Source organism: Vicugna pacos, chromosome X, assembly GCF_048564905.1.
Source record: "Vicugna pacos chromosome X, VicPac4, whole genome shotgun sequence".
Classification (NCBI taxonomy): Eukaryota; Metazoa; Chordata; class Mammalia; order Artiodactyla; family Camelidae; genus Vicugna; species Vicugna pacos.
In genome coordinates this window covers 113,048,410-113,071,436 of record NC_133023.1, presented here as the reverse complement: position 1 = coordinate 113,071,436, position 23,027 = coordinate 113,048,410, and the positions used below count along the sequence as shown (strand labels likewise).

At 59.2% G+C, this 23,027-nt stretch overlaps 3 protein-coding genes across 7 annotated transcripts; all 3 read right to left on the bottom strand.

Annotated features, from left to right (window-relative positions):
* Positions 1–1,407: 1,407 nt before the first annotated feature.
* FAM50A (family with sequence similarity 50 member A) lies at positions 1,408–7,989 on the bottom strand. Of its 5 annotated transcripts, none has more exons than XM_072955983.1 (13): positions 7,757–7,989; positions 6,472–6,556; positions 6,273–6,372; positions 5,891–6,036; positions 3,659–3,735; positions 3,465–3,546; positions 3,235–3,296; positions 2,877–2,953; positions 2,520–2,574; positions 2,299–2,347; positions 2,133–2,203; positions 1,927–2,037; positions 1,408–1,819 (listed from the first exon to the last, which is right to left on the bottom strand). In XM_072955983.1, the coding sequence occupies exons 1-13, from the start codon at positions 7,865–7,867 to the stop codon at positions 1,811–1,813; spliced, it is 1,035 nt and encodes a 344-aa protein (XP_072812084.1). In that variant the 5' UTR covers positions 7,868–7,989; the 3' UTR covers positions 1,408–1,810. The 5 variants fall into 5 exon arrangements, 4 of the variants coding, with proteins under 4 accessions (XP_072812084.1, XP_072812085.1, XP_072812086.1 ...); XM_072955984.1 differs by having other exon boundaries at positions 3,480–3,546; XR_012067464.1 differs by lacking the exon at positions 2,299–2,347.
* Positions 7,990–8,747: 758 nt separating this feature from the next.
* GDI1 (GDP dissociation inhibitor 1) lies at positions 8,748–14,833 on the bottom strand. Its single transcript, XM_006219551.4, has 11 exons — positions 14,474–14,833; positions 13,204–13,311; positions 12,959–13,058; positions 12,698–12,832; positions 12,037–12,235; positions 11,642–11,773; positions 10,982–11,081; positions 10,478–10,649; positions 10,032–10,176; positions 9,873–9,927; positions 8,748–9,782 (listed from the first exon to the last, which is right to left on the bottom strand). The coding sequence occupies exons 1-11, from the start codon at positions 14,516–14,518 to the stop codon at positions 9,630–9,632; spliced, it is 1,344 nt and encodes a 447-aa protein (XP_006219613.1). The 5' UTR covers positions 14,519–14,833; the 3' UTR covers positions 8,748–9,629.
* Positions 14,834–15,277: 444 nt separating this feature from the next.
* ATP6AP1 (ATPase H+ transporting accessory protein 1) lies at positions 15,278–22,754 on the bottom strand. Its single transcript, XM_072956156.1, has 10 exons — positions 22,543–22,754; positions 22,171–22,297; positions 19,832–19,906; positions 19,368–19,561; positions 18,815–18,855; positions 17,934–18,019; positions 17,294–17,532; positions 16,728–16,775; positions 16,411–16,642; positions 15,278–16,152 (listed from the first exon to the last, which is right to left on the bottom strand). Exons 1-10 carry the CDS (start codon positions 22,695–22,697, stop codon positions 15,943–15,945), a joined length of 1,407 nt encoding a protein of 468 aa, XP_072812257.1. The 5' UTR covers positions 22,698–22,754; the 3' UTR covers positions 15,278–15,942.
* Between the last annotated feature and the right edge of the window lie 273 nt (positions 22,755–23,027).

Genomic DNA, 23,027 nt, shown 5'->3' with positions numbered 1-23,027 from the left:
CCTTCAAAATAAAGTAGCAAAACTAAACCAAGGAGAGGGCCCCTAGAGCTAGACAGTCCCTCCTGGCAGAAGCTCTGGCCTGTGCTGGCCTCTAGGCATGAGGCAGGATGCCCTAGACCACCTAGTGCTGGCAGCCAAGCAGAACATCTGCCCCACCACAGCCCTTCCTTAGGATCAGAGGCTCCTCCCTTGGGCCCCCCCCCCCAGGAGTGTCTTTTCTGTCCCTTCAATGGCCACAAGGAAGTGGATCTTCTTCCCTGACAGTCCCCCAGCCCCTCGACCCTGATGCGAAATGGCTCCCTTCCTCCCAGCCTGACCTACCAGCGACTCAGGGTTGCTTTTAAACGCCAGGCCCCTTCCCTGCCAGAACCGACAATTGGGCTTCAAGGGGCTTGTTTTCCAGAAATTGTCTGCCACTGGGTGAGCCGCCTGAGGGGCTCCCTTCACCAGGAAGCCTGCTCTTTGGTGGCTTCTGAAAGAGGGCAGCAGGAGGTTGGCACAGGCCAGATGATCCCTTCTCCAGGTTTCCTGGAACCCAACAAAAGGCCCCATTGAGGTCCTCAGACTTGTCCCCAACATCCAGGACCACAGGTGAAGCTTGGCCACCCCTCTCTGCTATGCCCCAGGTGCTCTGGCATCCCATCCCCTCTCCCACATGACCACAAATGGTCCTGCCCTAGATGCATGGTGAGGGAGCTGGAGTGAGAGCTCTTATCTGCCAGACAGGCCTCCCTGGGCCCCAGGTGAACAGGACACAGGGCCCTGCCCACAGGAGGAGGAGGGCACAGGAGCTGCTGTACCCAGCAGGGCCCACCACCGTCAGATCTGCACATTTGCTAGGGAGGTGGGGCTACACTCAGAGCTGGGGTGCACCCCGCCAGCCAGGGCCTGTCCCCTGTCCCCTGAGCTAGGTGTCAGGCAAGGGGAACTGGGGGAGCTGACTGCTGAGGTGGGGGCAGGAGGCAGGGGCATGCACCTTCAGGCCAGATTCCCCATGTGGGGCTGTGACAGTGCCCAGTTCCTGGGCAGTCTGAGCAGAGCCAGCCTAGGTGAGGTGAGCAAGCAGTGAGTACAGGGCAAACACCATGCCTTCCTGGGCTGTCACCGGGGAGAGATGCTGTGGTGGGGATATCGGGTGGCTGGGAGCCACAGGACAGCCATGGCCCTTCTGGAACAGGCAGCTCGGAGACACAAAAGGAGCCCAGGGGCCCGGGAGGGAGGCCCGAGGAGGAATGTGTCTCCTACCCACAGTGATGAACTGCACCACTGTGCCCGCGCCCCTGTGAGGACCGGCTGCCTTGCAGATGCCCCCTCCTCCCTCCACAGACTCAGTTTCCCATCCAGTCCCCTTTCACCCTCCCACCCCTGCCAAAAACAGTTTCTTGGAAGACACAAAGAGCAGAAACATCATATCATTCCATTTATGCGAAACTTCCAGAACAGGCAAATCCATCCAGACAGAAAGTAGTCTGGGGGTGCGAGGGGCTGGGGGGTACTGCTAACAGATGTGGGGTCTCCTTTTGGGGTGACTCACAACAGTGTGAATGTACTAAACAACCCTGAATGGTACACTTGCCAGTGGTCAAAATGGTGAATTTCACATTATGCGAGTTTTATCTCAATAAAAAAATTTTTTTCAATGAAACAGTGCAGGTGCTCCAACTGACATGGACGTTTCTTTATCATAAAAGAAAAAAGCAGTAATGACAGCGCCGGAGCAGCAGATGATTGGCCCATCCTGTCTCAGAGAGAGGGCCAGGTGCCCAGAGTCCTGGAGCCGCGGGGAAAGGGGGACCGTGCACCTCCACCTTCACCGGATCTGTGGGGAGGAGCAGGGGGTGTCATCTCCATCTCTGGTCTTCTCCGGGTGGCGCGCCCAGCCCTGGCCAGGCTGCCTCCCGCCCGCAGCTCGAGGGGCTTCCTTACCGTGTACTTGTCCCACTTCTTCTCGGGGTCGTAGGGCTCCCAGCGGCTGGCGGGGAAAATGTGCTTGTTCTTCTCATACCAGCTCCTCAGCACCACCTTGCCTGCGTGCGACTGGGGAAGGGAGAAGGGCCAGGCTCTGCGGCTCAGGGCCACCCAGGGCTTGCCTTCTCCTCCCCAACCCGCCCAGCGCCCCCGCACCACAGTACCTCATCCTTCTCCACTGTGGCGTCACTGAGCAGCCGCACATCGTCGTGAACATCGAAGTTAAAGAGAGGCCCTGCAGGGGAGAAAGGGTCGGCCCACCCTCATACCTCTGCCCTGCAAGGCTAGGGGCCAGTTTCGGGGAAGGGGGGCTGCACCAGGCGCACTCACCACTCTTTCCTCGTGCCTTGGTGACAATGAAGTCGTAAAAGCTGTGGTGCTAGGGGCCAAGGGTGGGAAAGTGACTACTGATGACCCGTCTCAGCCTCTCCTGACCGCCCACCCACCCAGAGCGAAGTGGGGGCTCTCCCTCAAAGCTCCGAGGCACTCCGAAGCCCGTGACCCTCCCGCTGCCACCCTGCCCCCCCGGGGCTGCAGGAGAAGGGACTCACGTGGGGTATGATTAGGTCCTCCTTGATGTACATGAGCTGCTCCACTCCTGCTGACCTGAAAGAGAAAGGCAGGAGGGTGTGGAAGAAAGATGCTGTGAGGCTGCTTGCAAGGTCTGGTACACCCGGAGCTAGCGCCCCCGTCCTCCACCTCTGGGCTACAGAAATGGGGCAGGCGCTCCCAGCTGAGGTCCCCATGGTGAGAGGGATGGAAAGGGAGCCTGACCTTCCTCGCAGGAACCCAGCGCCCAGCATGCCATGAGCAGCAGCCACCACTGCGGTCTCTGGCACCAGGACTGAGACCACAGCTGCAGCCGCCAAGGGCCCCGTGCACACACTCAGACACGCCCAGGCATCCACCTGAGCTCACTGAAGTCTTTGCGCAGGATCTCCAGTGCCTTCTGCAGGAACTGCTGCATTGTGTTGCCCTTTTTCATCTGCAAGAGCGGCCGGAGGACAGGTGTGCAGGGAACCAGGGAGTCAGGAAGGGAAGATGGAAACCTGGAGAAGGGTTCTCGAGAAGGCAGTGGCCTGCAGGGGTCCCGGAACCCTCATGACCCCTACGGGGGGCCGAGCCCTCTTCCCTGCTCTCCCCAGGGGCCACCCACACAAAGGGACCTGCAGGTTTTATCAGGATTGAAAGTCCCCTCCCACTGAATGCAAAGCAGGCTGCACCCGAGAGGCATGTAGAATGGGGTGCAGGCCCCACACCGCCCACCTTGACTGTTCGCCGGTGTCCAGAGCCATCCCAGTAACTGAACGTGATTTCAATCTCCTCGCCTACAAAACAGAACTGCCTCTTGGCCTATAGACCCAGGGGTCCCTGCTCCCTGCCAGCTCCCTGGGGCTTGGAGCACTGCCCAGAGGACTGCGGCAGGAGAGCCTGAGCCGCCCCCAGCCCTGGCCTCCCGCTGACCCGGCGCCCCAGCGCTGGCCCACATATCCCACCCAGGGAGCTCTCACTCTTGATCTTCTCCTGCTTGGCTTCCCACTCCTGCCGGAGCTCTTCCCGGAGCCGATTCTCCTCCTCCTGCAAGAGGAAATCGGGCAACGGAGGGAGGCCCCGGGCTGCTGAGGGCGCACGCCAGGCCCCACTCCTTAAGCAAAGGCCTCTACCCCGCACAGGGTCAGGCTATTTTTACCTCCCGGTCTCGGTCAGGCAGGAAGCTGGTGTCCACATCTGGATTCTTCCCCAGTTTCCTCTTCTTTGTGGTGACCTCTGAAGCAAAAGGAAACACAGGAATCAGCTCTTCTGGGGCACCCTGGACCTTTGTCACTCAGGCCTCAGCTCAAACGCAACCACCCTGGATGCTTCTTGGACAGTCCTGGCTGGGACGCACCACCCTCTGCTCCCAGCCACAATGGCCTGTGCAGTCTTCTTCATAGCACCTACGGAAACCTTTATAAAAAGCACCCTTGGCAAGGAGCCTTCACCTTGGTCTCCACCAGCAAAAGCTGAACAGGAGACGGGGTACCTCGTTCTTCCCATCAGCTATGACATGGAGTGCCTCAGGGGACGGAAGGCCTCAGTACCAGCGTCTGATGTAGAGAAGGCCCTTTGCACTGAGGGGCAGGGCATCCACAGAGGGGTGGATGCTCAGGGAGGGGCCCCTCCATGACAGGAGCTGTGCTCTCATGGTCACATAGCTGATGTCTCATCTGCTCCTCACAACAGCCTCCAAAAGGAACGACATTCCTTTTTACCAAGTGAAGAAATGGAAGCCCAAAGTCCCATGGCCACCAGTGCCCGAGCCAGTTTCCCCAGTGAGGATGCAGATGAACTAGAACAGTGATTCTTCAACTGGATGGTCTTGGCACCCTGGACACTCAAACAAGGACCCAAGAAAATGAGAGCACCCACTCCATCAGCTGTCAGAGGGATGGCGTCATGCCACGTCACTTGGCCTCTGGAAAACTCCACCATGAAAACATAAGAGTGCAACAGGCTGAGAGTATCTTAGCACGATTATGAAAACAGTTTTGACTTTGCAGACCCCCCTGAAAGGGTCTCAGAGACCCCCAGGGGTCCCTGCAGCACTCTTTGAGAAACACGGACCTAGAAGATGCCCCCACACGCCAGGGCAGGGGTTCCAGAGCCTAGAGAATTTACAACACTCCCACACCAGCTACCCATGGTTGGGCCCCCAAAACAAAGCTCCCGAGGGAGGAAGTGCTCACAACGCCCCAGTGACACGTGCAGCTCCCGCTGGACGCAACTGACCTGCCAACGGTGATGTTCTAGATGCCAAATGTTGCTAGATACTCACTTTTACTAAACAGTACTGAAAAGAGCCCCGGGCGCTTCCCCTGGGAGGCTGGCAGGCACTTCCTCCTGACAGCAGTGGCTGTTGCCATCAAAGCTATGACAGCCAGCCAGTCCCCAAGCCATGCAGCCATCCCCTGTGTCGGTTCTTCTCCATACCATTCCCTGGCCATCAGGCTTTCTAAACCAGCCCAGGCCTGCAACACACCCTCCCAAGTTCTCAAATGTGTCCACTCCTGCCTGCTCCGCTTCTGGGCACGCTCATCTCTTGACTGCACACACTCCCCCACCCCCTCATCTCTCTGGGTTCTAATGAAACTCCCCTCATCCTGTCCCATCCCTGTCCTCCCCCGCCCCCATGGGGCGCTTCCTCTGAGCCCTGGGCTGGCCTGGGGCACCGGCAAGGTACACGCTGACCCGCCTGACTCCCACAAGGACAGGGACAGTGGCCGGCTTCTGGCCATCCGCCTCGGCTGGGAGGCAGGTGCACGGCACACAGGGGCCCCATGATGGCTTTGTCCTTGCTCACCAGCCTTCCCGAGTTGTCCCTGGTGCCCCTTGTTCCATCGGGCAAGACCTGCACTGTCCAACTGATAGCCACTTAATTTCTGCTGTTGTGTCAACTTCCACTGAAATTAATCAAACAGAATGAACAGTCTGGCGCCCTAGTCACACAAGCGACATGCTCAGTGGCCACCCAAACATGAACGTTTCCATCATTCTGGAAAGTTCTACTGGCCAACCTGGTCTAGATCATCTCTTCTCCACTGTCCATCCTCTGTGGCACAAATGAAGAGCAGCTTCTAGAACCTTCATGATCGGGCACCAGCCTGTCTGGCATCCTCTTGCACTGAAGACCCCACACCCCCGCCCAGAGATGGCATACTGGGTTCTGACGCACTCTGCCACTGAGAGCAAGCCCCCCGCCCCAGCTCTGCACACTGCGAAGACGTCTCCCTTTCTCTCCTGTCTGGACTCAGGAGGTTTGGGACCACGAATGCAGCGGTCGAACGGCGCTGGGCGGTAGATGTCCTTCTTTACTCTCAAGCCAGAATCCAGGACACAGCTCTGCCAGCAGGGCCCTTCCCTGGTCCCCCAAGCCTGCACTCACCTTCCCTTTCCAGCTCCTCCTCATACATGACCACCTCTTCCTCCTCCTCGCCTGCCTCCTCTTCTTCCTCCAGTGTAAAGGACAGGCTGGAGATCTTCCGCTTGGCCTCCTTCTTGCGCTCCTTCTCTCGCAGTTTCTCCAGCTTCCTGCCAAGGCACAAACAGCCATCATGCACACCCCAACCCCCGAGGCCCCTCCCCTGACCCAGAGTCAGAGGAGTCCTACTGCCCTGGGGCACTCCCAGTTCATCGGCAGGGCTCTGATTATGAAACAGGGTCCCCCCTTCAATGTGCAGGAGCCACCTGTCCCATCCCCATCCCCGCCATCTCAGCAGGAGCTACATCTTGGGTGGACAGCTGCTGGCTGGGAGGAGAGAACCCACAGCTGCAGCTCCTTCGACTGCTCCTTCTTGGCCAGCTGCTTCTCCCGCTCCTTCACCAGTGCCTGCTGCTTCGCCTTCATGTCATTCAGGGTCACCAGACCTGCGAAGTGAGCAGACATGGGGGTGAGAGTTGGTCACCCAGAGCCAGCCAAGCAGCAGGCCTCAGGCCAGGGGAGGGTACCACTAGCGTTCTGCTCACCCACGGTGCTGGACTTGAGCTCTGCCTCCACGGCGTCATAGTGTGCAGAGAACTTCTTGTCAATGTTGGATTTCATGATGTTCTCCTGTCCCAGAGAGAGGGCAGCGGCGATGGCCAGCGTGGAAGTGGGGACCTGGATTCTAGTCACAGATCTGTCCCTGGACTCACTATGATCATGGGAAAGACATTTCTCCTTTCCTTGGTGGGTGGAAGGTTCCGTGGGGGCTGTGAGAGGCTCTTCCAGTGCTGAGGGAGCCTAACGGGGCCATTTCCCAACTATCTCTGGCCCCTGCACATCTCCCACAGGAAAGCAGAGCTCACTCGGTGGCCTGGAGCCATGGGTCCTACCTGCCTTCGGTGTTTCTCATACCCAGCCTTTAAATTGAAGCTCTGGAGACCCAAGCCCAGGAGTGACAGAGGGAGAGAAGAGTGGCCGAGGGGCCTAGTCCCTCACTGAGCAATGTTGCTCTCTCTTGGCCTCAAATGTTGCCAACAGCTTCCCATGAGGCCTCCTGGCTCCAGCCCAGCCCCATCTCGCTTGGTACCACGTAAGTCCCTCTCTGGCCAGCAGCCTCCAAAGGAAGTGGCCAGCAGAGAAATGTACCTCTGGCTGGCCACAGAGTCCACAGAGAGACAGTAGGACTGGGGCACAAGTGTGAACCGAGGCAGAACTGGGCCTTGGTGTGCAACCACTTCCTTGGGCCTGGCTTCCTAAGGTAGGAGCCTGCTCTCCCCTTGCGCCAAGTCTGTGCTCTTTCACGGAGTCTCCCCCAAAGGCCCAAGCAGAGGGCTCCTTCCTTCCTGACTGCCCACCACCGCGGGCCACTCACTGAAGCCCTTAGTGAACCGCTAGCACCGCAGACGCTCCTGCTTGCCTTTGCCCGGTGAAAAGGGCTCTGGAATGAGCCTCAGTGGCCAGAGGCCTGCCCTTCCTGGTATCCACTCGATCTGGGCAGAGGCCTGACTCTCAGGGCTGAGGGGCCAGAAACAGGATGCTCTGTGCCCTCAAGGGTCGCCCCAATGCCAACAATGGAATTACTGACTGTGGCTCCCTCCATTTGGAGGCTTGTCACAACCTAGCTCGTCTCAGCCTTCTGGGCCCATTTTACAGATGAGCAAACCGTCGCCGGCTCACTGCTGCCCCTTCCTGGAGATCAGCGAACAAGGGTCCCACCCCGGCTCGCCGCCCGCGCTCTGCGCCCGCCGCCCGGGGTCGCGCGGGGCCCCGGGGAGCCAGGGCGACGGACTGCGCGCATGCTCCGTGGCGCCCCGGCCCGGCCCGCACCTCGGCGATCCTCTGCTTCATTTGCTCCATCTGCTCGCGCTGCTTCTCCCGCTTCTTCATCAGGTGCATGGCGCGGCCCGCCTCGCTCGCTGCACCCTTGTACTGAGCCATGGCGGCGGCGGCGACAGCGAAGGCGACAACGGCCCGGCCGAATCTCAGGAGCCGCGGCGGCGGCGGCGGCCGTGCAGTCAGCTGACGCCCGCGCCGTGACGTCGGCCACCAGGGGACGCGCAGGCGCCCCGCCCCGGCACGTGACCCCCGGCAGCCCCGCCCCCGGAAGCCAGCACCCACCCCCCGCACCCTGCCCCGGGCCACCGGAGCCTGGTTGCCGGTCCCTCGTTTCCTCAGTTCCCCATCCGTTTCTCAACGATAACCCCTGGCCTGAGCCTGGGTCCTCAGTCCTACTTCCTCCTGTTGACCCCAGGACTGGGCCCCGGGGCCCTTCACTTTATTGATGTTGATCCCGGCCCAAGGTCAGAGCCCCTCAACCCCCTTGCTGCCTCCCCACCTAAAGTCACCACGGTTCCCCCTGCTTCCTTGACCTCGACTCCCCTCCCAAGACTGGGCCCCAGTCCTTCATTTCCGCAGACCATGAGGCTGGGCCTTAGTCCCCTCTTCCCCCTCCTTCTTGACCTGAAGGCAGGAATCCCGCCCCTTTGCTTCCTCCACTTCAACCTCCACCCCACCCCAGGCCAGACCCCTCTCCCCCATTTCCCCCCCACTGATCCCCAAGGGTTGTAGTCCTGGTATCAGCACTGATTCCCTGGGTGGCCTTGGGCAGGGTGATGTGACCTGTTTCCTCTGTATAGGCCCCTTCAGTTCAGGAGCTCTGCGATTCCCTGATAAAGAATGTCACTTTTTTTTTTACAGCCATCAGGAGCAAAACTAAGCTACACACAGTCCCAGACTTGGGTAGGAGAGCATGATGGCCCAGGGAGCCAAGACCTGGCCCCTTAGGCAGCTTTTGGGAAGTAAAACTAAATATCTGGGCTCAGGTTTCAACACAGTTTTATTGGGAGGTTTTGTCTTCTGTGAAATACACTAGAGGCTGGGGAAGGGGACACATTCACTTTTGCAAGATAAGGATTTCCCACCACGAAGGGAAAGGAACAGGGCGGGCAGGGCACACGGGGTTTGGGTCCATTTTCCCACCACCTCCTTCTGCTTTGCTCACGTATCTTTCTCTCTCAGCAAGTACCAGCGGACACAAAGACAAGAAACAAAAATAAGATCAACCTCCAACGGGGCCACACCAAGTCCTCTCCCTTCCTAGGCTATGCTAGGGTGGCTAGGGTCAGGAGGGTCAGGCCAGGGTAGCCGCTCCACAGCCCGAGGCCACACCACAAGGCGCGGCTGAGGGGCACAGTGCTCCCTTCTTAGACAGGGTGGGCTGAAGTTAATAAATTAGAATAAATTACAGGGGTTGGATGGGGAAAGGAATGCAACTTTGTGCTAGGAGGGCCCCTTCTCTCCAACACGTAAGAGTTGGTGGGGGGAGGCAGGGGGCATCTCCAAAGGCCACTACAGTGGGGGTAAGAGCGGTGGGGGCAGAAGTAAGCTTTTCCTCCATGTTCTTCCCAAACAGAGCAGAAGAATTAGAGGTGGGGGGAAGAGACACACGCAAGGAGAGGAACTCTCTTTTCCCAAGATAAGGAAGGGCCAAGAAAGAGGATACTAACCAACCCCCATCTCCCAAACCATCACTAAGGTTAAGGATTTGGTCAGTGAATCAATGAAGTGGGTGACAGGAATGTGGTGGGGGAAGCAGAGGATGCTGGAAATAGGGATTCCCAGCCACGCGCATCTCCCCAGCCCTCAAGAACAGACTCGGGTTGGGGGAGAGGGCCGCAGGGGCTGGGGCGGGAGTCAGCAATCACTGGTCAGCTTCTCCAAAGACATCATTCTGTTTGCGCTTCATGTTCTCAAAGTCAAAAGCGGAGCCTGTCATGCGCTTGTAGATGTCTTTGATGTCATTGCAGGTTGTCTCAAAGTGTGTGGTGGCATCATAGGAGCAGGAACAGAACACCTGGAAACAGCCAGAATCCGGGGCCCGAGGTGAGCTGGACAGGGGCCCTGAGCACACAGCCAGGGGCCGCGGCCAGGACAGGCTGCTTACCTGGCTCTCGGAACCATCATCGATGGGCTCATACAAGTCACTGATGGCCACAAATCTGAGGGACAGATGGAGGGGATGAGGCAGGTCTCACCACCAGCCTTGCACTCCCCAATCCCCACCCTCTGTCTCCTTGGCTCCCTTCCTCTCCCAGCCCCTCACTTCTGGTCAATGGGCTCCAGCAGCTCCAGGGCCGGCTCGACCTCCTTTTCGGGCTCTGCGGTCTCCACGGTGGTGCTGGCGATGGCGATGTACTTGCCCTGCGCGGCCACGTTGTGTGCGTAGGAGATCATGCACACGTAGATGTCTGCCAGCCGGAAGGGCTCCGTTAACACGGGCACGTGGGGGGCTCCTCGGGGCTGGGCTTAATTCAGGCCCGCCCACCCCTCCCCAGCCCCACAGAGTGGGCAGCATCAAAGCTGCTGCCCTCACGGAGGGGAAGAGTCCAAGCCACCCAATTCTTAGGGCCTCCAGTCGCAGGGACTGTGCTGTGGGTCCCTGTTCTTCTCTGGAGGGATCAGGCAGAGAGCCAGCCCCAAGGCTGACAGGGAGAGGCTGAACCCCTCAAAGAGAATGCACTGGGCGAAGTCATGTGGGGCTTGGCCTACCTGACTTCCTATTGACCTGGTTCTGAGGAATGATGATTTGGCAGGAGTTGGCGTCATTGGTGTTCTTGATGGGGTGGCTGAGAATACAAATGATACGGATGACCTGGCCGGCCTTCCGCACACGGTCTGGAATGTAGCTGGGGTCACAGATCAGCTGCTTGCAGCGGGCCACCTGTGAAAGCACCAAAGGCCTTGTCCATATCCAGCCACACCCTGAGGTGTTCATGGGGCAGGGCCCACAGAGAGGGCTGGCAGCTCTGGCAGGCGAGACCACCACCTCTCCCACAGCTACAGCTTCCCCCTGCACCTCAGGGAGCAGCCCTGACACGCACAGACGTCTGCCAGGAGGAACAGCTATCTAGTCTCTTCTGGAGTTCTGGCTCGAGGCCCTCAGGGCTGAGTAGCAGCAGACCCCACAGAGCCAGGGTCACTGGGAAGAAAGCCTCTAAGGAGAAGGCCAAGCCCCGCCCAGGCCATCGGGCCTGCACCTTGGGGAGGGCTCACCTCTCCCTCGGACTTCACGCCCACCACCTTGCCATTCTCCATGATGATGTCGTCCACAGGCTTGTTCAGCATGTATGTTCCCCCGTAGATGGCACTCAATCTGGGACAGGGAGAGTGAAGGTGAAGGCGCCCTCCCAGGGGAACTGGAGACCAGTGCTCCTGCCCTGACTCCTACCAGCACAGAGGTGCTGAGAAGGCTGTCCCAGGCCGGCAGAGCTCAGGAGACCTGGTGGTTCTTCCCAGCTCTGTCACTGCCACAAACTCAGGACTGACTGTGAAGTGCTCCTTCCTCTCTGGAGCCTAAGCCCAGAAAACTCTGCACAGGGCTAGCACGAGGGTGGCATAAGGGTATGGCTCCTCCCGGAAATGTTCTGGGGAGCGGAGTGAAGGGCACCAGAGAACCCCCATCTCAAGGTTTCAAGGTTCTGAGCCCAGTCTGAGTGTTGCCTGACTCAAGCTGGGAGCCAAGCAAGCCTGTTTGTGGTTCTTCGACTCCAGATTTTGACGCCCTGCTGTGGTGCCATCACCTGAGGGTAGTGTAAAGTAAACCAAGACCACGATGGGAAAGTAGAAAATGCTCCAGAGATGCTCGAGGGGGCAGTTCCTGAACCTGGCCTCAGTCCCACTGGTACCGCCAACTGAAAAAAGCTACGCCCTCACCTTGCAAAGCCCTGGGGCAGCTCGCCAAGGCCGTAGAGCGGGTAGAGATAGGGGCTCTTGCCGTACCGGGCCAGAGACTCACTGTACAACTTGATACGGTTGATGGTCTCAAGACAGGGCTGGTCCAGGTAGCTGAGGGAACAGGGTCAGAGGAGGCTCCAACAGCAGGACCCCCCAGTTCACCCCCACCAAGGCACCAGGCCAGCCTTCCCACCACCCTCAATGGCCTGGAAAAGATTCTGGGTCAAATGCAGGGAAGAGACAGAAAAGGCAACAGGTGAGCAAGCATGTGGCTGAGAAGCAGTGCACGGGGCAGGCTGAGGGAGCAGCAGGCAGGAGCAGGGCAGGCAGGGTGCAGGCCGGGGGGGTGGTTTGCCAAGCCAGCTGCCCCTCACTCATCAGTGCGGTAGAGCGCCAGGGCGTGGCCAGTGAAGTCGATGACATCCTGGCCCAAGTCAAACTTCCGGTAGACATCTCGCATGCTGGTACTCTGGGGGTCGACGCCCTCGAAGGTCTTGGGGTCATTCTCATCAAAGTTTGCCACAAACACCAGAAACTTGCGGAAGCGCCGCTTCTCAAACATGCCCATCAGATCTGCGCAGGTGACGTGAAAAGAACCTTTGCACCACAGAACATGAACTTCTCCTCCCCGCCAGGCGGGCTGAGAAAGCAGGCGCCCTAGCTCCCTCTCTGAGCACCATGTGACCTGAGGTTAACTCCTCTGTGCTGCTCGGCCTCAGCTTCCCCATCTGCACCATAAGCCGGTGGGGCTGGACAGGCTCTGAGGCCCTCCTGGCTCTGACACTTGGGGATGCTTCACTGACCAGGCGGAGCCCCGTCTGTCAGAGGCTGATGTCTTCCAAGGCTGCCATATCCCCTCTGCGTGTGCACTTCCCTCCTGGCAACCACTGTGAGGCACAGCCCAGGACAGGAGAGGGAACACAGAGCAACGGGCTTCTGGGACTACCAGGGGGATATGATCTTGGGCAAGGAGCCCCCTGCTCTGAATGGCTGCCCCCTCTCCATGATTCTCTGCCTCAGGGGACCCACACTCACTGGAAGCCAAGGCTTCAGTCTCGGTGGACGGCACCTTGTAGATCTTGCCCCCTTTGTAGACAAAGCTGCCCTCCACCACCTTGAAGTCCAGGTAGCGCGTCACCTCCGTGTACAGCAGCATCTTCACCAGCTGCCCTGCGGGAGGTGCAGCGGAAGCGGCATCAGCACAGCTCCCTTCAGGAGCTCTAGCTGGTCTGGAGTGTGACCCCACCCTGTGGTCGTCCCAGTCACCCCCCACAAAAGCTCCTTTGTCTCCCTCACCATTGGCCATGAGGAATTTGGGGATCAGGTCAACGTTCCAGTCTCTGCCCCGGCCCATCGCCTCAGGGGGCCCCTCCAGCAACTGGAAACGCTTATACAGCTACAAGCAGGAGAGAGAAAAAGAGACACCTCAAAGACCGCCCCCTTCCTCTCCCATCCCCCTGCCCACAGAAGCTGGGGAGCAGCTTGGCACCCTAGGCCAGAGGTGCAGGAGTGATGCGCCCAGGCCCCAACAGCCTACCTACCTCCTCCAAGGGTGTGATGGACGAGCTCTCGCCCCCGTAGTAGGGGTTCCGGTCCATGTGCAGCACCTTCTTCCCATTCACAGACATGATACCCGACAGGATACATTCCTAGGGGAGGGGTGACATTCGCTGCACTCCCACCCGCCCATGTTCCCTCCAGCAGCCCTGATGTGCTCCCCACCCCCAAACCCAAGAGGAGAGCAAAGCTAAAAGGACTCTACCCTGACGGACAGCTCCTTCCACCCCTGGCTGGTCACCTTGTCTAAAATTGGGGGAGATGCTTCATTTTACCATGGTTTCCTTTTATAACCTTGTTAGGCAAAACAGTGAACAAGGAGGAGAGTACCCAGCAGACCCACACCGGGCCTTCCAGCAACCAAGACACCAAGAAAAGCACCTGTCTACGGAGAGCCCTACAAAAAGACAAATAACACACAACGAGCCGGAGCCGCAGATAAGACCTATCTGGACAAGGAAGGGGACCCAAAACGGAAGTGAAGAAAGGCTCAGCAGGCCTCAAAATCACAGGCCCTACCCTAGGCTGTTCTTTCCTCAAAGGCAGGAGCCCCTGACCCTGAGCCTTTCCAGCCTTGGGAGGGACTAAGGAGGATGCACCCCTCAGGGCGGCAGTCCATAGGGGTTTGGGGGAAGGTAAACACCCTCACTAGTCACTGTCATCAGCCCAAGGACAAAGGCTGCAAACAAATACTACTCAGCCTGAGGTCTCCATGGGAAACTGGGGTGGGGGAGCGGGAATGTGGTGACTGCCCCCACTGCTGCTCCTTCTGGAACATTCCCTGGGCCCCCTGAGAACCGGGGAGGAGGGATGAGGGCCCACCCTGGCGAGGCCCCCTGACCCGAGGTACTACAACATCCCCAACAGAATTAGCACAAGAGGGAAGGTGATGCTGGGCAGGCGATGGGTGGGGGCCTGGTGGGCGGGGTCAGGGAGCATCCAGAGACCTCGGACCAAGTCGGGGTCAGTTTTCCAGCTCTGCAAGCTGGGAGAGGGAGGACGGGAGGGGCCGGGGATCGGGGCCCAGGGAATCGGGGAGGAGGCGGTCAGAAAGGGGGCCACTTTGCAGACAGACCAAGGCGGTGAGTAGAGGATACGTCGAGGGGGAATGGGCACGGGGCTGTCTTTTCGGGAACCCGAAAGCCGGGGGTGGCAGCGCCGCGAAGTCAATGACGGGAGGATGGGGCCAGGGGCTGCAGCATCGCTGGGAGGAGAAGGCGATGAGGGGCCCCGAGCGCCGGAGGCCGCACTTACGGTGAGGCCGGTCCCCAGCACGATCACATCATATTCCTCATCCATGATCAGGCCTCGGTGCCAGCGCCCGTCGGCTCCTCCTCCTTCACCACAGCCGCCGCCGCCGCCGCCGCCGCCGCCGCCACCGCCGCAGCCACCGCCGCACTGAACCAAAGATGGCGGCGCACCGGCCGCCGTCCGACCCCTCCGCCGCGTCAAAGAGTCCCGGCCCCTCCCCGCCTCCGCCGCGCCCGACCGGGGCCACCGCCTCCCCAGCTGGCCTCCCAGGAGGGTTACTGGGACGCAGGTCCCTGCACCAGCACAGTTCCGAGGGTGGCGCCGCTCGCCAGGGGCCCAGAGGGGAGCGCGGCGGTGCGGGGCGGGGCGGGGCGGGCGGGCGGGGCGGGCCGACAGCCGGTGCTGCGGACCGCGAGAGATCCCTGCGCGGGAGCCGCGCGCGCCCCGCCCCTCGGGAGGCTCGGCGCGGACCCGCGGCCTGAGTGCGCGCCGCTGCGGCATCCCGAGGCGGCCCCTCTAGGGACATGGGGACGACCATTGTCGTGGCCGTCTCCCCTTCACGTGCCGACTACCTCTGCCCTTCCTCCACTCCTGCCCACCGAGCGCTGCATCCCCTCCCGTTAGAGGCCCAGCTTGCTAAAGACCCTCCCAGTCGTGGGGAAAGGCAGCCAGCAGGTCGGACCTTCCCGCCTCCCGCTTGGCCTGGCTAGGGTACAGCTACATCCGGACGTTTCCTTCCGCTGCCCTCAGCCCTCAGCCCAGCGCATCCTTGCGCCCAGCGCAGAAATAAGTGACAAGAGGCTCAAGCATGGCGACCGGTCTTTATTTTATTAGGAAGGAAACCAGGAGCACCCCAGGCTCCTGCCAGGCAATCCTGGCAAGAATATGCCATAAACCCAGTGATCACACCCAGCCCAACCTGAATGGAGGTCCTTTCCTTCTCAGGCCAAAGAAATAAACCCCACTGTACTGCTTATTGTTAGCACATCACCAAAAGACAATAATGCCAGCCAAGCAAGACAGTTAAATAGTACTTCCACACACCCCTCCCCGAACTTAGGGAACCTCCAGCTCCTGGCTACTGCAAGGAGCCCAATAAAGCCTGAGGAGGGAGCACTGGTTACACAAAAGCACTATAAACAGCAAGGGTGAAGGTGGAGAAAAGAGAATAAATAAGGAAAAAGGGGAAGGACGAGGGGGCTTAGAACTCACACGATTTTCCCTCACAATGACCAAGCCTAGGGGATTTATTTACTATCTGTTCAGAATATATACACCTTGTTGGTAGAGATGGGGAGGGGGCAGCCCAGGGGAGACCCTCAGCGGGCTGAACAGGCAGCCAGACAGGCCAAGGGGAACTGGGGACTCATGCTATGGTAGGAACAGGGGAAGCCCTTCTGTCCAGCACACTTTAAGGTGGGAAAGTGACAACCCAGACACCACGATGCCCTCAACCCCTCACAGGCGCAGGGTCACACAATCTGGGTCAGAGAGATAGTGGGGCCCTTGTGGTCGTCAAAACGGTCCATGGTCTTGAGGCTAAGAATCATGTGCAGGCCGTAGGTGAAGATGAAGAGCATGAAGAGGGAGGTGAGCAGCCCCATCCAGATGCCTGGGGAGAAGAAGCCGGCACAGTCGCTGGCATAGGAGAACTGTTCCCCCGTCACGTTGAAGGCCTGGATCTGGGGGACAGAAAGGACCGAGTGCCCCCACAAAAGGAGGCCCAGTGAGGGCTGGGGTTCCCAGGCTAGTGGGCAACCCAAATCTCACGGGATGGGCACTTCATGTGGACAGGACTCACAACTACATTCCTGAGCCCAAGGCCAAACCCAAAGGACACAGCCTCTTCAGGCCTCTGCTCCCTCCCCATTCTACCAGCCCTGCTATCTCCAGTCCAGGCTCCCTGCCCACCTCAAGGCTCCATCCCTCCCCATGCCGACCTGGAAGTCCTGAAAAGTGATCTGCCAGGGGGAGGGCTGTGTGCCAGGCACCAGGAGATCGCCGTCCTTGTTGGCGCCGCTGACATGCTCACAGCGGAAGGAGTAGATGCTGGGCCCCGTCACCTGGGAGGCGTTGAAGGCGGTGATGGAGCCGTTGCTGTGGATTTCGAGGCGCTCCATAGTAAACCAGTGCCGGGCAGACACTGGGTAGAAGCGGTTGGTCAGAATGAACCTGGTGAGGCCAAGGAGGGGTCAGGCAGTGGGAGAGGCCAGAGCCAGACCAGCCCACCCACACCTCAACTGCCTTTCGGACTCACTTGAATGTCACCGTGGTACCAAAGAGTTGTTCGTAGGTCAGTGCAAGCCTGCAGGGTCAGAGTGAAAGGTGAGTTTTCAGGCTCTGGGATGGCCACAAGCATCTCAGAGCAGCATCCTCAAGCCTACTTCTCCATAAGCTGTGCCAAGGCCTCACAGCCACCTGAAGAGGCAGCGTCCCCACTTGACAGATGGGAAAACTGAGTCCCCATCACATTCTAGGTCAGGAAGCAGCCAACACACAGGTTCCCCACCTCCAGCTGAGGGCTCCTTCCTCTGGTTCCCCTGAGCCCACAGCCCCTCCTTTCAGCTCCCCTTTGGGGTTGCTGAGGTGCCCAGGCTGGGCTTTGAGCCTGCTCGAGGGGGAGGCCTCAGGTTCCCAGATGATTGGGAAGTGTTCACAAACAAGGTCCCAGCCAAGAACTAGAAGGTATCAAGAGGCAGAACTCTAAGCAACTCCCACTCTAAGAGCCCTCCCATCGGCCCCACCCTGCAATACCACCTGCATCCCCATGGTGAACACCACCCCCAACATACACACACAGAGTGGCATGTACTTCGCCCTTACCTGGCAACAGAGTCATTCCAGAAGGAGCCAGTCAGGTTGAGATCCTGGACCCCAAAGGTGAGCGAGGTCAGATCCTCGTAGTGTTCCTTGTATGTCACCGAGAAGTTTTGGGCCCAGAAGAGGATCCGGGGGGCAGTGTCATTGTAACTCACAGGCGGATGGATCACAGCCGACACCGACTGTCTTTGTAGCAGCTGGCGACCTAGCCCCCCAGCCACCATGGCTACATCACGGGCTACCTGCAGAAACAGCCCACAAGCCTCTCAACAGCCCTGGGAGCAGAGCTTGAACCAAGTGGCCTGCCCCTGCCACCCCCACTGGGCACTCCTTTGAGCAACTGAAGTCCCACCGGTCATCCTCAAAGGCCCTTCCTTCAGGAAGCTTTTCCCTGTTGGCCCCTAAGCCTTTGCGATGTTCCTAGTCTCTCCAACTTGGGGACCTTTGGACTTACTGTCCAAATATGCCAGCCGGTAAGGCTGCCAGGGCTAGGTGGGAAGCTGCCACGTGGAAGGAGGAAGCAGGACTCTGCGATTCAGCCGTGTCCCCCAACACCTGCCCAGAGAAGCCGCCACCCTCTCTAGGCTGACTCATCCGCTGGCCTCTGAGCACTCCCACTGGGGCCCCGAGGAAGCACACATACCCTGGAAGGGCGGACCGCCGTGAGGGCCGCTGTGTATGGGACGTCTTCTGACTTGAGCATGCTCAGCACCTGCCCGATGACCTCATCTGAGGGGTAACGGGGAGGGCGGAGAAGCAGGTCACAGGCGGCCACTTTCAGCCATGCTCCCCTGCCCGTTAGAAAGTGTCTGCAGAGCAGAAGCCAGCAGAAGCCAGGCCAAGCCCTCTCCCACGCTGCATTGGTGCCCTCTCCATGGTGCTTGGTGGGATCACCTCGTCAAGGCAGGGAGCACCAGAAGTCCCCATCCCCAATGTGCAACTGGCATGTCGTCTGTGGTGGGCCATGGAGACCCCTGCAGGGCCAGCTTCCTCCACCTTCATTGATGTTTTCAGTTCCCACTCAGGGTCTTGAACAGCAGCTGCTTCTCATCATCCCACCCACCCCAGCTCCCCCACAACACCTGCGGCCTCAGCCACTGACTCCCTAATGCTGAGCCCCAACTCAGCAGAGGGAGAAAAGACCCACAAGTACAGAAAACTCCAGATCCGCCTGCAGGAAGTCTCCAGTGACCTTTTCATGAGGAGTGGCGGTCCTCTATAGCAGAGACTAGTCCTCAGAGCTGTTTTTTGAAACATTTCTGGTCTCTATGATTCACACTGCCTGAGTAGAAACTGGCTTTGCAGGCTCCACACAGAAGGCCCCAGAAAGCCCAATACCTCCGCCAGGCAGGGCCCCACTGGAGCAGGCGAGGCCTGGAGACCAGCATTTCCCTGCTTGGCTGCCAGCCGCTCCAAGAAGCAGGCGGGCTTCCCTGGGAGTGGGGGGCTGAGGACTATGGCCAGCTCTCTGCGGCCAAGGGCTAGGTGAGGTCAGAAACGTGCACCCTCCCTGCCCCCACTCACCATTGCCCATGAGGACTTCCTTCGGTGCCATCAGACCCGAGCTATGGAAGAGACGGCAGGTCAGAGCCCCAAATCCACACAGCTCCCTACCAGCCTAGGCTGCCTCCCATCCGTCCCTTTGCGTGTCTTCAGCTCTAGGCCGCCATCCTTCCCCAAAAGCCCCGTCACCCAGCTAGCTCTTCCCTCCAGACCTCTACTCACCTCATGGCCCTGCCTGGAACCCCTGGCCCCTCTACCCTGGCTTCCCTGTCCCGCTCAAGGCCCTGCCACCTGCTCCACGAGCAGCCCCTCGCTGGGCGACCTGGCTTCCCATCAGCAAGGCCCACGTCTGCCTCATCTCTGGAGGCCCGACAGGCTGAGCTCAGTGCTGGGCACTGAATCCTGAGTCACAGCCCTGCTGGAGGCCCTTTCCGCCTTTTCCAGCCATACAGGGTACCTTCCGGGAGGGCTTCAGGTTGCTAAACAGGAGGGCTGTTCTCCTTGGCTGAGTTGTGCTACCAAAGCCCAGAGCCTCACCCTTCTCTGGGCCCTGGGGCCAGAGGCTGGTCTGTACCTCGCTGTGTAGGGCAGATGGATGAGCAGCAAGGCTGGAAGGCTGGCATTGAGCTTCAGCTCCCGAAGGGTGGCCAGGTCCACGTGCAGGGGACTGGCCCCGAGCTTCTCCTGCAGGTAAGCAGTCAGAGTGCTGACCGCATACCAGTCAACGGCGGGAAGCACCAGAGACGAGGGGGCCAGGTCCAAGGCATTCTGAGAACAGGGAGAGGCAGGAGGATGAGTGAGCAAGGGACCAGCAGGCCTGGGCCAGCCCCCCAGAACTCTCTGGCCAGCCACAGCCAGGCCCACACAAGGGTCTCATCCCAGGTCAGTAGGAAAACACTCCACATCCCTGGCCCCGACACTAAGGCCTTTCTACCCCCTAAAGCCAGCATCTCAGATTCCTCAGAGGACAGTTCTTACTGTGCTGGGGGAGGGGCACAGGGTGGCCTGCAGGGCTCACAGCTGGGAGAGGACTCTCACCTCCAGGTTAGAAAAGGCGCTGTCCTGCTTGTTTCCAAATACACCACCGTACGCCGTGAAGTCCTCGATGCTCAGCTAGTAGGGAAGCAGGGAAGACAGCCTCAGAAGGCTGGGCTGGGGCCAGACGCCTTCCCTGTGCATTTGCAGGGCCAGCAAAACCTCATTTAGAGTCACGTTTAGTCTGGGTGAAAGAGTGAGCGACAGTGCATGGCGGGGGAGATGGGGAGAAAGGCTCTTTCTTTCCTCTAGCATCCCCTCGGCGGGCTGAGCGAACAAGGAAGGCAGTCACGGGATTGGGAGGAAGTCTGTGCACAGCTGACTTGTGGTCACCTCAGGAGTAAGAGTCAGCCGCCTGCCTACACACAAGAGGAAGTGAGGAGGGAAGAGGGAAGCTGCGGGGAGGGGGCTTGGGGGCAGCCAAGAGCATTTACCACAGGCCCCCCGATGGAAGCTGGAGAAAAGGAGAACCTGCAGCTAGAGCCATCGGTGTCCAGCCTGGGTGGGACCCTTTGCAAAGGAGGGTGAGAAGTCCCCTCCCCGCCTGGTTTTGGCGGCAGGGGAGAGAGAGGTGAAGATCTCAGGACATGCTGGAAAAAGCACTGAAGTCTTCTGAGCTCTCTGGACCACAGTCACACCGACGCCATCCCTTTTCCTCTGTGACCTAGATATGCCCTTCTAGGTGGACTTCTGCCCCTTGACTCCCAGTTTCCTCCAACTTTCCCTGGTTAGGCCTAGAGGGGACCGTAATCAGCTGCCCTAACCTCATCATGTTTAGTATACACACTTGCCTGGCCTCCTCTCCCTTCTGGCCAGGAATCCTGACCCTGTCTGGCCGCCTGGGCCCTCATTCTGACAGCCTAGGAACCACCACTGTGTCCTTGAGGCATTCCCTGCTCAAAATCACCCCAGGCTGCCTGTCACATTTAGAACTGCCTCCCCCCTCATTTCCTGGCTCCCTGGCTGGCTGTCTCCTAATCCTTTCTACCATTCACTACACTCCAGCCGCACCGGCACTTCCGTGGGCTCACCAGAGGCACTCCTTGCCCAGGGCTTTTGTACCTGCTGTTACCTCTGCCAGGAAGGCCCTTCCCCCAACAGCCACTGGGCTCCATCCCTCCCACCACTTCGGCCTCTGCTCAGATAGCACCTTTATCTTCGACAGCATCGACAGCATCGCCGCTCTGGCCCCTTAGCCTGCTTCCTTCCTCTCTGAGGACTACGGCGCTGACTACATCACATACCAGCTGAGCGTTTACCTGTCACCCTCACAAGAACATCAGCTTCTTCAGGGGAGGGCTTAGATCATTCTGCTCACTGCTATGTCCCCAAAAGTCAAGGCCTGCTACACAGCAGGTAGTCCACATGACGAATGAATGAATGAATGCCATAAGACAGGTTGATGTTTTACACAGATTATAAGAGCTGCTCCTCAGAGCCCCAAGGGAGGTGGTGTCTTCATCTTACAGATGCAGAAACTGGCATTTGCAGGTTACTTCATGTGTCTCAAAGTCAGTCAGTAGAACAAGAACTGAGTTCCAGTCTGATTACATTATTTACCACCTCCCTGAAGGACTACAGACCCACAGAGCGATGGAGCAAGACCACAAGGGCTATGAGCCATACAGGCCACCAATGAGGAACAGACAAGCAGAGGCTTGATAACCTCCCAAACACCCGTCCTACACTCCCCTGGAATCTTCCTGTGGTCTATATGTCTGCTTTGGGGACAGAAAGACCTGGGTGGGAGGGAAAACAGTGTGCTGGGTGTGAGCAGGTGTCCAACAAATTTAGACAAGAACCCAGTGTGGTGTGCATAAACCATGGAACTTCAGCCAATCCTTGTACCTCTACAAGTTTTAGCTTCTTTGGCAGTAAAACCAAAATAATGACATCAACTTAACATAGTGCAAATGAAGGACTCAGTAAGTGATCATTTTTCAACTACCTCTCTTACGATTGTTACAGTTAGAATCACAACTGTGCCACCCATTAGCTGTGTGACCTTGGGCAAGTCACTGACCATCCTTGGGCATCTGTCTTCTCATCTGTAAACAGGATCAATAATCTCTACCATGTAGAGTAGCTCAGATGAGGGTTTGGTACTCAGTAGGCATCTGGCCTCTGACCCTTTACTTCCCCTATCAAGTGGGTGCCATTTCCCAGCCCTCAGCATTCTCACTGAACCTTCTACAGGCCTTCTCAAGACAGGAGCCACACCTTCCTACAGTTGGGACAAGGTCACTGAAGCTTCCCTTGGGGAATGGGCCTCAGTGTCCTGGGGAGGAGGGGACCTGCCTGCCTCCTGATAACGGAGGGAGAAAGGGCTGGGACAGGCGCACCTTGTCCTGCAGGAACAGCAGCACATTGCGGGGGCCCAGCTCCAGGGCGGAGTCTAAGTAGGTAGAGAGCTGCATGTCGCTGGTGATATGGCCCTCGTGGGTGTCGGCCGCAGGAGCCCACAAGTCTCTGGCAAGGAACAGAAGGAGTGCTGTCAAGTGGGGGTGTATGGGTTAAAATCCGAAGCCCATGGGGTCCCAGCTTGATGCATAGGACCTAGACCTCTGACCCAGCCGATTCACTACGAGCCGCCGAGAAAGGGTCAGTCCCCCTCTGGGCCTCGCCGCCTCTCGCCAAGGACAGCCCCGGAGTTGGTCGAGGGCACCCAGCCGCCGCGGCGCGCAGCGCAGCCCGCCCGGGCCCGCCCCGCTCACCGGTCACTCGACCACAGCACCAGCGGCACCTGCTGCTCTGACGCCGCCGCCACCGCCACCAGCACCAGCACCAGCGGCAGCCACCGCATCTGCCAGAGCGCCGGGGCCCGTCGCGTCCCCGCCAGCACTCGAGCCACCACAGTCGCCGCCATCATAACCTCTCGGCCTCCACTGCCTCAACCCACCACTGCCGCCGCAGATCAGGTGACCGTCGCCCCCGCCCGAGCTCCGCCTCGAGCCGCCATTGGCCCAGGAGCAAGCCGGCTCTCCAAACCCCCAGATGATTGGGCGACGTAAATGCCACTCACAGATGCTCCTTTTTACTGGTTGGCTGTACATGCCTCCAGGCGCGCACGCTCCAAGTAGGAATGGGGGTGGGGCCGAGCTCCGCCGGTTCCCACCGCCCGCCGACGCCTCGGGCTTCGACCCCGCAGAAGGAGTGGGGCGGGGCCGGGGTGGTCTCTGCTCCACTGGTCCCTACAGGC

Bases quoted from the DNA above. Each gene is read 5' to 3' on its own strand.
- FAM50A (XM_072955983.1), bottom strand. From the start codon at position 7,867: ATGGCTCAGTACAAGGGTGCAGCGAGCGAGGCGGGCCGCGCCATGCAC. The intron at 6,557-7,756 runs GTGCGGGCCGGG...TCTCTGGGACAG, and splicing joins TGAAGCAGAGGATCGCCGAG to GAGAACATCATGAAATCCAA. The intron at 2,575-2,876 runs GTGGATGCCTGG...TTTCTCTTTCAG, and splicing joins AAAGACTTCAGTGAGCTCAG to GTCAGCAGGAGTGGAGCAGC.
- ATP6AP1 (XM_072956156.1), bottom strand. From the start codon at position 22,697: ATGATGGCGGCGACTGTGGTGGCTCGAGTGCTGGCGGGGACGCGACGG. The intron at 19,907-22,170 runs GTGCGCCTGTCC...CTTCCCTACTAG, and splicing joins TGCTGTTCCTGCAGGACAAG to CTGAGCATCGAGGACTTCAC. The intron at 16,153-16,410 runs GTCGGCATGGGG...TCTGTCCCCCAG, and splicing joins TCACTTTTCAGGACTTCCAG to ATCCAGGCCTTCAACGTGAC.
- GDI1 (XM_006219551.4), bottom strand. From the start codon at position 14,518: ATGGATGAGGAATATGATGTGATCGTGCTGGGGACCGGCCTCACC. The intron at 11,774-12,036 runs GTGAGGGGCAGC...CTGTTCCCTCAG, and splicing joins GCGCTCTACCGCACTGATGA to CTACCTGGACCAGCCCTGTC. The intron at 9,928-10,031 runs GTGAGGGGCTGG...TCTGTCCCTCAG, and splicing joins CTGGAGCCCATTGACCAGAA to ATTTGTGGCCATCAGTGACT.